At 36.3% G+C, this 13220-nt stretch overlaps 1 protein-coding gene across 6 annotated transcripts in view; it reads right to left on the bottom strand.

The window, feature by feature from the left end:
• Positions 1-13220, bottom strand: part of VPS13C (vacuolar protein sorting 13 homolog C) — a 174221-nt gene that overhangs the window by 38607 nt on the left and 122394 nt on the right. For all 6 annotated transcript variants that reach the window (XM_021094362.2, XM_021094365.2, XM_021094370.2 and 3 more), the window contains 8 exons: positions 12471-12592; positions 11678-11972; positions 9736-10125; positions 7123-7227; positions 6087-6251; positions 3854-3982; positions 3443-3576; positions 1269-1395 (listed from right to left, as the gene is read on the bottom strand). In XM_021094362.2, the coding sequence (XP_020950021.2) occupies positions 1269-1395; positions 3443-3576; positions 3854-3982; positions 6087-6251; positions 7123-7227; positions 9736-10125; positions 11678-11972; positions 12471-12592 (1467 nt within the window). The remainder of the gene's footprint in view (positions 1-1268; positions 1396-3442; positions 3577-3853; positions 3983-6086; positions 6252-7122; positions 7228-9735; positions 10126-11677; positions 11973-12470; positions 12593-13220) is intronic.

Raw genomic sequence — 13220 nt, 5'->3', positions numbered from 1 at the left:
CTCATTTAATACTTAAAAATATGAGGCCTGATTTGGTGATCTTTTTCAGAGATTTAAATAACGATTTCTCTTTACTCTGGACTTTATGTAAACGTCACTACAGTTTATTTCAACAGGCAGTGTAAATACCTACTATGTGCTTTGTGCTTTTCACCTCATGCTTTCTTGGAAAACAAAAACAAAAGCAAACAAATAAAGGATGTTACCAGGAGCATAGGAATAGCAGGCTTTTGCTGCTGTTTAAAATTTATCTAATGCTTTTAATATATGTCAAAACACACAATTTTTTTTTACTCTAACGTGATCAAATTGTATGTTTCAGAGGGACCTATTAAGAAGATAAATTGTTTCTTTGTAAACTACAAAATATGGTATGTATCTTGGTTCAACTTTAGCTGTGGTGTAAGTTGCAGACACGGCTTGGATCCCGAGTTGCTGCAGGCCGGCAGCTACAACTCCGATTGGACCCCTAGCCTCAGAACCTCCGTACGCCATGGGTGCAGCCCTAAAAACACACACAAAAAAATGCACAAATACTCTCTAATCCTATTTGTTTTTCATCTATTTAATCTGTTAAAAATTAGATGAGGTGTGTTAAAATATCCTCAGGCAACTGTGTTTCAGTTGACTTTCAGCACTGTAAGTTTTCCTTGACATTTTAAAAATGCTTTGTGAAGTTCCCATTGTGGCACAGCAGAAACGAATCCAACTAGGAACCACGAGGTTGTGCGCTCGATCCCTGGCCTCACTCAGTGGGTTAAGGATCCACTGCTGCTATGAACTGTGGTGTAGGTCGCAGACGAGGCTCAGATCTGGCATTGCTATGGCTCTAGCGTAGGCCAGCAGCTACAGCTCTGATTAGACCCCTAGGCCGGGAACCTCCATATGCCACAGGTGCGGCCCTAAAAAGACAAAAGACAAAAATGAATAAATAAAAATAAAAACACTTTGTTAGAAGATGCTCATGTTTTTTTTTGTTTTTTTTAGGGCTGCACCTACAGCATATGGAAAGTTTCCTAGACTAGGGGTCAAATCAGAGCTGCAGTTGCTGGCCTACATGAAAGCCACAGGAACTCGGGATCCAAGCCCGGTCTGCAACCTATAATGGCATGAATTATCTGCAATCTAAGACCCAAAAGCAACTTATTTTGAAAACACTTTCAATTCATTTTTAGTTAGTAAAGACAAAGATGACTGTGTGAAGCTAGCTTGTCTATTTCCTTTGCTATCAGGTAATTCCAATAGTGCCCGTTCACATCAAATGATACCTTTAACAGATCGTGTTCCCCAATGTTTGCTGCATAACTCCATGTAAGTTTTCTGGTACCAGTAGGGTCTGCCCAGGCAAAGAGTCGACCTTGCCTTGGCAGCAGTACCATTTCTTCCTGTGACCCCCTGAAACATAAACAACAGATGGAAAATTCAAATATCCTGGTCTTGAGAAACCTGGATCTGTGGTTTACTGAGGAGAAGACTGGCACAAACATTTTATAAAATTGTCTTTGTTAGCAAAACACACTTCTGCCTAAAAATAAGTACCCTAAAATGTTAAAAAAAAAAAAAAACACTAGTGATTTTGAAGCTTGCAGGACTAAACTATTGATTGCCCTTTCTGCTATATACTCTCAAACAGTCCAAACAAGATCATACTAATGGAATTCATTAAGGTAAAAAGATGCTATCTCAGAATTCGCCTACAGAAAAGGTTGTGAATAGTACATTTTTTAGTAGCAGAGGAACTTTACTTGGTGCTCAAATTTAAGAATTTTTTTTTTTTTTGTGTGTCTTTTTGCTATTTCTTGGGCCACTCCCGCAGCATATGGAGGTTCCCAGGCTAGGGGTCCAATCGGAGCTTTAGCCACCGGCCTACACCAGAGCCACAGCAATGCAGGATCCAAGCCGCATCTGCAACCTACACTACAGCTCACGGCAATGCTGGATCCTTAACCCACTGAGCAAGGCCTGAGATCGAACCGTAACCTCATGATTCCTACTCAGATTCGTTAACCACTGAGCCACGACGGGAACTTTTCAAATTTAAGATTTTTAATCAAATGCAATGCACAAAAAATATGGGTCTCAGAGGAAAAATAATTGGGTCCATAACTTTGCTACTCTAAGTATGGTCTATGCACCAGCAGCGTCAGCATTACCTGGAGGCTTGCTGGAAAGTGCAAAATTCTGGGCCCACCTAAAACCTACTAAATCAGAATTTGCATCTTAACAAGATTTCTAAGAGATTTTAATATTGATACTTAAGAAGCATTGCTCTAGGAAGTACAAAAAACTTTTCAGAGGACTAAAATAAAAAATAACCCAATCAGGTTTTCATTTCAATCTATGCTTTATATCTCTCAGCAGATTCAAGGCATGAGCGTTAAGAATAGGTAAATTTAAAAAAAAAGAATAGGTAAATAAAAAAAAAGTATAAGTAAATCTGCAAGGCACTATATTATATATGTAATTCCATATACATATATATATACCTTACAGATTTATAATAATAATTCTTTGCAAATAAGTATTACATATTTTAAGGATTTAAAGTTATCTGCTATATCATTATTTAATCGCATCATCCAAGCCAAATGATGGCACAGTCAAGAACAACAAAATTCCTATCAGCCTGTACATTCAACATCACTACCTAACCTTCTCCTTTAATCTTTCTTTTTTATTTATTTATTTTTTCCACTGTACATCATGGGGACCAAGTTACACATACATGTATACATTCTTTTTCCTCCCATTGTTCTGTTGCAATGTAAGTACCTAGACATAGTTCTCAATGCTACACAGCAGGATCTCATTGTAAACCCATTCCAAGAGCAATAGTTTGCATCTGATAATCCCAAGCTCCTGATCCCTCCCACTCCCTCCCTCTCCCCCCAGCAGCCACAAGTCTATTCTCCAAGTCTATTATTTTTAATCTTTCTTTAATTATCTGCCTTATTTAATCTACTATTCCAAAAAAAAGAAAAAAAAAAACAACTAGATACAGATTTATAGGGAGAGGTTCACTGAGCATCACCAGATTACAAAAGATGATAATATTTAAACAGGTTCATGATTCCTTACTTGCATTTCTGAAATTTAAAAAGCTCAAAAGTCCAAATATTTTCTCTAAGTTTAGTGTTAAAAGTTATTTGGCAACAAAACTTGATCTGAACTGAGGTGAAACTATTAATAGTTTCATTTATTCCATTTGTTATGAATATTCACAGGTTGTTTTGCTGAAGGAATATTAACGTGCTGGATTACAGAATACTGTCTCAAAATCCGCTGAGAGAATTAGTAATAAATAGCATGTATTCCCCATTAGTTTTCTAAAATTTGAAAACACGTGCAATGTAAAACACATGTAGCTCCAAGTATCTCCTAGAAAGGGACTGTGGACCAGTAAAAGCAAATCAGACTTCCCAAGAACATTTGTTTTTCATACCTCTGTTTATATGTGAGAACGTCCCATGGTGTATGGTTTATTATAAGGGCAGGTGCAGATCCCTCATGGTAATCAGAAAAGCTTATGACAGTTGAATGTGTAGCAGTCTCGACATCCACCAAGAGACCCCCATTCTATTGTAGGAAAAAAAAGTATGTTTGAGGTGTTGGTAAACTGAACATGTTACATTTAGAATCTCAATCAGTTACACAGATAGAGAAAGACTATTTTTTTAAGTTCTTCCTAAAAAGTACACTGCCTCTGATTTCTTACAAATATACAAACAGCATTATATATTTATATACTACACCTTCAGATGATTATCAGTATTTTTTATAGTACGGTTTAATAAAATATTTAAAGCAAACTGTAAAAATCAAAGTCACTTTATTTTAAAACAGGAAAACTTACCAGATCTTCTAGGCTCAATAAAGTGCCATTATCCCGCTGGTTATAAAAGAACGGCTTGGAGGATTCCTCATAGCCCACCACTCTCACACAAAGTTTGCCTGAAAATTTTTCAGGCCAAAATGGAAGGCACTAAAAATATAAAAGCTAACATCAGTCTTAAAAACAATACTAGAGTATGAATAAGAGAGCAGCTAATAAAGTTTTCAATTCTCAATTGGTCATGATTCAATTATTACTAAGTTTCTTTTTTAGGTTTTTATTTTTTCTATTATAGTTGATTTTCACTTTTCTTAAAACAGTGCTTCTACATCTCATATTAAGATCATTTACAGTACAACTATTTATGAAGCCAAAGAAACTCCATCAGAAGAAAAGATACATAGGTGTTTACATACTTCTGGACTAATTACAAAATGAGAAACTGAAGCACTATTAAGATTGGCTCAAATAGGAGTTCCCACTGTGGTGCAGCGGAAATGAATCTGACTAGGAACCATGGGGTTGCAGGTTTGATCCCTGGCCTCGCTCAGTGGGTTAGGGATCTGGCGTTGCCATGAGCTGTGGTGTAGGCTGGCAGCTAAAGTTCCGATTGGATCCTAGCCTGGGAACCTCCATATGCCACAGGTTCGGTCCTAAAAAGACAAAAGACAAAAAAAAAAAAAAAAAAAAAAAAAAAAGACTCAAATATCTTGAATATTTAAAAATTATAATCTGAATAACATTTGCTTTTATTCATTCCATCTTAAGATGCACTATGAGTGGAGTTCCCGTCATGGCGCAGTGGTTAATGAATCCGACTAGGAACCATGAGGTTTCGGGTTCGGTCCCTGGCCTTGCTCAGTGGGTTAAGGATCCGGCGTTGCCATGAGCTATGGTACAGGTTGCAGACTTTGCAGCTTGGATGCCACATTGCTGTGGCTCTGGTGTAGGTCGGCGGCTACAGCTCTGTTTGGACCCCTAGCCTGGGAACCTCCATATGCCATGGGAGCAGCCCTAGAAAAGGCAAAAAGACCAAAAAAAAAAAAAAAAAAAAAAAAGATGCACTATGAGTGCACTACAAGTTCTTTCACAGAGTAGCTTATCCTAGATAAGCCAGAAGACAAGTGAAGGCAGAGGACCTTCCTGGAAGTCCTGACACTATCTTCCTAGCTGTTTGCTCTTAATCAAATCATGCTCCTGTTTGAGCCTCAGGTTTCTTATTTGTAAAATTGAGATTTTAGCTCCTAAAACAAAAGTTCCCCTGTTACAGAATACTGGAAAAATTCTATTTCTGAATAAAAAGGCTACTGCTGTCCAACTCACATCAAAGATAAAAACCTAAGAAGCATTTATTTGTTACCAAGTCTACAGAGATCATTCCAAGTGCCTTGGAAAGTCTGTGTCTCTTAAGAGGTTTAACCTCTTAGAAGTTGTTTATATTGTAATTGGAATCCCTCTTAAGTTTTTTTACTAAGTGTTTTAAAAATTTTTAGTTTTCTTTCTTTTTTTTTTTTTTTTTTTTTGGAGATGTACAGAAGAATGGTCCTATCCTTAATTCAGCGGATTTGGTGAAAAATTTGGGCATATCAAGCACTAATGCTTATTTTTTATGCCTGTTCTCTCCTCCACACTTAATCTTTTCATCTTAAATCTTATCAAGTCTTCTTTTTAATTTAAAGGGCAGCTCTTCTAGGAAACTTTCCGTTTTGATCTAGACCACAATGACGTCAACCTCCAATAACTTTACTGACCTAAAAAAGTATGAGATTCAATTTCCTTCCATGTAAAGTACGGGGGTTGAATTTTTGGAAATTGTCAAGGAGACTTCCAGCTCATCTATTCCAAGATTCTACAATCACCTCTCCCTTACTATATATTATTTTCTTCTCCATGTATTAATTTACATGGGTCTTAAGCCCTTCAACAAGTTTAGAAGCTTCTTGAATATAAGGACATTATCTTGACTATTGAGACAATACACAGTACACTATCTTTGTGTACTTTCTACAGTACATACCCATGCTTATACACATAGGAAGAACTAGAGGATAATTTTAACAGTCTAGATTGGGCTAGCAAATGGTATCAATAATTTTTTTCTTTTAACATACTCTTACAGTATGAAAGAAAAGTCTTCCAAAGCTGGCTGTCATATTTTAACACACAAATATGGTAGCAAAGTGAGTATGACAAAGATATATATAATTCTTATTTACATGTCTATACCTATTTGTATATTATAGAAAAACATTACCTCTGAAGAAGCAATATAGTTCCATTTATTAGTTGGCATTGAGCCATCAGATGCAATTTCACCAACTTCTATTTCTAAGGATGACTTGTTCTCAATGGTATAAAAAGGAGTCAAAGTAACTATTCGTGTAAGATTAAAGCTGCTCATTTTGATGCTAACACCAACCTATGGAAAGGAAACAAAAAGCTTAGCATTTCCCAGTACTTTACATAGCTTGAAATATGTACATACACACACACACACACACACACACACACACACACACACAGACCATTCACATACAGATTTCTCAAAATACTGTAAAATAAGATTTCTTAAAATGGTAACTATAAGCCATATTACACGACTGATTATCCTCTCCCTAAGCAGAAAAATTTTGTTTCCTTAGTTTAGCTCCTTCAGAAATCAATTCAAAAAATATCAATCAGTAATTTAAGGAGGACTTGTAATTACAAACAATTTTTTAAAATCCTGTACTTTTTTACATTGCAAAACAAGTTATTTTAAAATTAGTATATGATCACATTTTGCTGCTTTATTATCTGGTGTCAATAAAATAAAATAAAAATTTCAAAGTGGTAATAAAACAAGTCAATTAACATCAGATTATTCAAATTCTCACAGTTAAATTTAAGAAAAGCCTGGCAGAGTGTGGTATGGAGTGATTCTGGTCTATTTTCAAAATTTACCAAGATGCCTGAACAGTGCAACTCACTATCCTTTCTCTCCCTCCTCAGCCATGGCGTGCAGCAACATGATGTGGGATCTCAGTTCCCAGACCAGGGACTGAACCCTGGCTGCAGTGGTGAAAGCACCAGGCCCTAACCACTAGAGCACCAGGAAACTCCTTCAACTCACCATCTTACACTTTGACAACTTTAGGTTTTGCCTTGATACCAGCAGACACAGACAGATGTAACAGTCCTCCACATACTACTTTGAGTTCACATTTCTATACCCCTTGGGATCTTGCTCTTTTACTGAACTGAAGAAAATGTGAATGAAATCAAAGGTAAATAAGCAAACAAAATCTTACCAGGTATTCCATATTGTTGGCAGGACACTTCACACACCCATAATTTCCCACTGTATCCAATGAAAAACTATTAGACCAGGAACTAGTTGAAATTTTTAATTGTACCTACATCAGGGAACACAAATCATCATAAAAAAATCTAAAATACTACATTAATTTTATTTGATAGACACCTGCTAAACCACTAAAAGTTTATTTAGTAACATGAGACACAAGAAAAATATAATCCAAGCCATACTGCAAATGGATAACAGAACCACAGAAACTGTAGGGTCTAGTATAATAAAAGCAGAACTCTGACCTTCCCATTCACCTACGCAATGAGCATAGTGAATTTAAAGATGTATACCAATGATACAGCCACTATGGAGAACAGTTTGGAGATACCTTAGAAATCTATACATAGAACTTCCATATGACCCCGCAATCCCACTCTTGGGCATCTATCCAGACAAAACTCTCCTTAAAAGAGACACGTGCACCCGCATGTTCATTGCAGCACTATTCACAATAGCCAAGACATGGAAACAACCCAAATGTCCATCGATAGATGATTGGATTTGGAAGAGGTGGTATATATACACAATGGCATACTACTCAGCCATAAAAAAGAATGACATAATGCCATTTGAGCAACATGGATGGAACTCGAGAATCTCATCCTGAGTGAAATGAGCCAGAAAGACAAAGACACATACCATATGATATCACTTATAACTGGAATCTAATATCCAGCACAAATGAACATCTCCTCAGAAAAGAAAATCATAGACTTGGAGAAGAGACTTGTGGCTGCCTGATGGGAGGGGGAGGGGTGGGAGGGATTGGGAGCTTGGGCTTATCAGACACAACTTAGATTAGATTTACAAGGAGATCCTGCTGAATAGCATTGAGAACTTTGTCTAGATACTCATGTTGCAACAGAACAAATGGTGGGGGAAAAAATGTAATTGTAATGTATATATGTAAGGATAACCTGACCCCCTTGCTGTACAGTGGGAAAATAAAAAAATTATTAAAAAAAAAGATGTATACCAATGAGACCCTCTGTTATTTAAAAAGGAACTGTAATGTAAAACAATATTTTCCAGTGTTAAGACTTTTAATATAGAGCTATCAAGTTTTTAAAGTCTGAGAATATACAAATCCATGCCTTTAACATTATCCTGCAAACAACAAATGAAAATTTCTTGTGGTGAGCAGACTGCAAGACACAGTTCCTATCTTCAATGAGCGTCCAACTAAACAGAGAGACAGGAAATACATACTACATAACTACGTACATACTAATGATCCAAGATGTACTCAATGTGGTAAGAGCCAGATAAGAGAAATAAAATGATATCAAGGTAAGAGGCTAAAAGGTTTACTTCTGGCTACGGGATTTAGATAGACCAGATCTAATTGTGCCTCTCTATTAACCTCCATCTATTCAACTAGATGATAAATAAAACCTGAGGACAACTAGAGGTCAGACACATAAACAGGTAATTACAGTATCAAGTACTAATCAACACTCTAAGACAGAGGTTCTCAAAGTGTGGTCCCTGGGCCAGCAGCATCAGCATCACCTGGCAATCTGTGAGAAATGCAAACTCTCAGATCCTACTGGATGCACTGAATCAAACTATGGGGCATGACCCAGAAATGTGTTCTCAAAGTCCTCTAGGTGATTCTAATGTACACTGACACTTGAGAAGCACTGCTCTAGGGGAACACAGATGGGCTATCTACCCCAACGTTAGAGGGTCAGAAAATCCTCACACATGTCAGGCCAGAGCAGAATGCCAAGGTATGAACAGCAGATAATGAGGAAACATGAGACAGACGGGGAAACCTTAAGGGAGGAGGCATTCTAGGCAGAGGGTACAGCTATACAAAGGCCCAGACATAAACAGTACCAAGATATGAGTCTGATAAGGAAAGAAGGGACCAGAGCATAAAGGATCAGACCTTAGGCACGAGGCTTCTCTCTTGAAGGCCGACCTTGGTGCTTCACACATAAGAGGGCTCAGTTAAAACAAACCACATTCAACTGCTTTATCTTTTGAAATGCCATTTCATCACTGGTAACCTACATAAAATCAAGCTTTCTACTAGACACTACTTCAAGAACAGAAGTAATTCTAGGGTCACTGGAGAAAAGGGTACATCACTCTTAGGAAACCACTGTTGTTAGTTCCTAATATCTCACTTGATCATGTATTTCTTTTTTCTTTCTTTCTCCCTCTTTTTTTTTTTTTTTGCTTTTTAGGGCTGTACCCGCAGCATATAGAGGTTTCCAGGCTAGGGGTCCAATCAGAGCTACAACTGTTGGCCTAGCAACACAGGATCCGAGTTGCGTCTTAGACCTATACCACAGCCCACGGCAACACTGGATCCTTAACCCACTGTGTGAAGCCAGGGATCAAACCCACATCCTCATCAATCCTAGTCGGGTTTGTTAACTGCTGAGCCATGACGTAAACTCCTTCATCATGTGTTTCTTAAGAGTCCTCTTGGACCTAATTCATACTAGTGGCACTTAGCAAACAAGGAATTATGGCTTTAGATTAATAATAAATAGATAATAAACATAATTTATCTTAATTTGTTATATCAACAAAAACACACCTTGTTTTTACTAAAAATGTTCTTCTTCTTGAAAGAGAATAAAATAATATCCCTAAAATCAGCTGGATGCTTCACATGAATATCTTCCGAACGATATTGGAGAACCCGAGAAGTCTTGTTGATTAGCCAGTAGGGACTAAAGATGGACAGCTCCATCTGGCTGCCAATTCGCTTGACATGTATTGACAAGTCAACTGTTAACGTTTCTGCGGAGTCAGAAGAAAAACACACAAGGAAGAATTCGGGAAGTGTATCACAGATACGGAAATGTCCATTCCAGTTTTTGCCCTGATATTTCATCAGAACTAATTCCATTATTTCTCCACTGATTCTTGAGTGTAGAACATCAGAAGCACAGCCTTCTGCTAGTTCATGAGTTTCTGCTGTTCCCTATAAACAAACAAATAAGAACTAAATTTGCTTACCAATTTTTTAAAGGTCTCTACAATAGCTTCCATATTTTATACAAATCCTAAATAACATACCAGATTCAGATAAACTGACAAGTCTTTAAGGCACCATGTTTACATATTATGAATGTCCAATAATTAGAAAGGACTAAAAAGAAAACACTGTATCACAGCCAAAGGCAGAAACTGTCTTTTGCCAACTAGCAGGCCAATGGCTATAATTTCTGAGAAAAAGTCAGACCATCCAAGAATCAAAGGCTGGATTCAGGAACACTGGCTATTTTCCATTAAGAGCTATGTCATTAGATAAGTCACTTTGCTGTCTTCACTTCAGCTTCATCCTCTATTCACACACTACACCTAATGGTTCTCATATAAACAGAATAAGGAAAGTGTTATCAAACTATTCTGACAAGTGATCTAAAGTGGAAGTACTTTATTTTAGTTTATTTTTTGTCTTTTCTAGGGCCACACCCACAGCACATGGAGGTTCCCAGGCTAGGGGTCTAATCGGAGCTGTAGCCGTTGGCCTATGCCAGAGCCACAGCAATTTGGGATCTGAGCCACATCTGCGACCTACACCACAGTTCATGGCAACACTGGATCCTACCCACTGAGCGAAGCCAGGGATTGAACCTGCAATCTCATGGTTCCTAGTCGGATTCCTTAACCACTGAGCCATAAAGGGAACTCCCTAAGGTGGAAGTACTTTAAAATGAATTACAGCAACATAATAAATCAGGCTTCCTTACTGAAAGCTTTTCTTGTATAAATACTGCTTAGTTCACCTAATTAATTTTATTCTTCATGACTCAGGAGTGGCTCGCTGTCAGATAAAGAAAATTAATTTAGGATCCAGACACTTTCTGGATTTTTATATTTCGAAATGTTGTGGCATGTAGAAATTTAAAAGTATTTATCATACTTCATTACTAGAAAATGTTCCTTAATGTTTCTTTAGACTCATTATTTTTTAGCTCAACAGAAACATGAACCAAATAATTATTTTCAAATAAGAAACTTTAAAATTAACTTTATAATAAATTAAGATGAAGTCTTTTCTCACTAGTGTTTTACTATACTTCAGCTGAGAGAATTTCACTATCTTAAAAAACAGATTATTATAATTATTAATTAATAGCAGATGCAGCGGGGTTCAGTGGTGGAGAACAAGGAGCCAAACTGCTTAAGTTCAAATCCCAGCTCTATGATTTATGAGCCGTGGGATCCCAAGCCTGTCACTTAGCCCCTCTGTGGCTCAGCTTCCTCATCTGTAAAGTGGGTCTAATACCGTTCTTCAGGAAGTTACTATAAGGATTAAATGTGTTAATACATGTAAAACATATGATACAGTGGCTGTCACAAAGCAGATGCTATACCAATTTTTACTATTATTAATATTATTAAAACATTATAAGTATGCGATGTAAAACAATGACTTCAACTGAAAATACCATTAAAAAACAAACAAAAAAAACCTAGAGTTCATGGCCTGCAATAATAAAAGTCAAACAAAAATGCAAGACGTATACCTCGAGTAAATATCTTAGAGAATATGGGAGAAAATTCCTCAAAGTGACAGTAGGATAAAGATGAATGATGTAAGCTGGATCCCAGTCTTCCCCATGTGCACATATATAGCTTAGTTCATCAGGCACAGCAACTGTATTGACTATGAGAGGTAAGAAGTTGATTTCTGTTGATGGACACTGAAGTATACATTTGACTTCCCTGCTTCTATGAAGCTCTTCCTTCCAGGAAATATAGGTGGTGGATACTTTGTATTGACTCTCTAATATACCAGCTGGCTGAATAAACAACTGACATCTACAGAAGAAGAAAAGAATGCGGGGAAAAATTTTCTTAATGAGAACTTAAGGAACAGAATCACATTAGCTCTTCTTGGTAACTCTACAAGATAAGTACTATTATTTCTATTTTCACAGATGAGAAAAACAAGGTTAAGAAAGGTTAGGAAACCTGCTCAACAGCACATAGCTAACTAGTGGAGGTAAGTTGTGGGAGAAAATAGTCTGTAAAAAGTAACTTTTTCAAAAAAATCATTTCAAATACAAAGATAATCAAATAAAACTTGTCTCAGAAAATTCTAAAACATCAAATTTACAACAAGAAATTTTCATCTGGTAAATTCAATAACATAAACGTATTTTTTTTCTAACACTGTGTCTTAAAACTGGTTTACATAAATCTTAAGATAATAAGGATATGAAGTTATTTTTTCTAGATTATAGATCTTAATCCACAGAATTAAAAAGATATCTTCTATAACTTTTCACAGCTTAATGCACTCAAGGACATATCTACCTATATGAATCTAAAGGAACATGGAACTCCTCTTCAGGTCTGGCTACTCCAATGCGTTCCAACAGCTTAACATTCTTAACATACTTATAGATGATGAATGCAATCGAGAAATGGTTTTTAATCTGTTGGACAAAAAGACATACACGTTGTTTAAAAAGATGCAGACATTCAAAAGAAAAATGTCAACTGCACCTGATTACTGTTAGATCTAAAAAGTCTCAAGCCCAATATTGGAAGATATTTTTATGGTAACTGAAAATTTTTAAGATACTGAAGTGCTACATATACAAAACTTGATGTTCACATGGCAGTTATAAATTATTAGGATATTCACATATTCTATTTATTACATATATATTTATTGTTAGTGTATGTTATTATCTTTCAAGTTTGTATTAATCTTTGAATACTTCAGCCATAATATTTTCTTCACTACAACCTTTTCTCATTGCACCATGTGACTACACAGAAAACGATAGTAAAATAAATATGAGGTAAATAAATATGGTATTTTTTTTCTTGACTCCAGTGTAACATAGGCTGGAATTAATAGCAAATGGAGAGACAATAATGGCCAAAATTTGAAATCCTTTTATTTTCATCTGATGCTATAGGTAGGAAGAAATGTTCTTTTGTGGACCATACACTGAAATTTGTAATAATGCACAGAAAAAGAAAAATCGATAAAGCCTTAAAGGTAGAAAAAAATTTACACAGATTAACATGCTAAAAATTTTTTTCTGAGGAGGT

This window comes from Sus scrofa, chromosome 1 (genome assembly GCF_054392235.1).
Source record: "Sus scrofa isolate SSC_HxYL_T2T_F1_AM1 chromosome 1, Sscrofa_HxYL_maternal_Yorkshire_Landrace_v2.0, whole genome shotgun sequence".
NCBI lineage: Eukaryota > Metazoa > Chordata > Mammalia > Artiodactyla > Suidae > Sus > Sus scrofa.
Note: the sequence above shows the minus strand (reverse complement) of the source record. Positions and strands in the feature narration are given on the sequence as shown.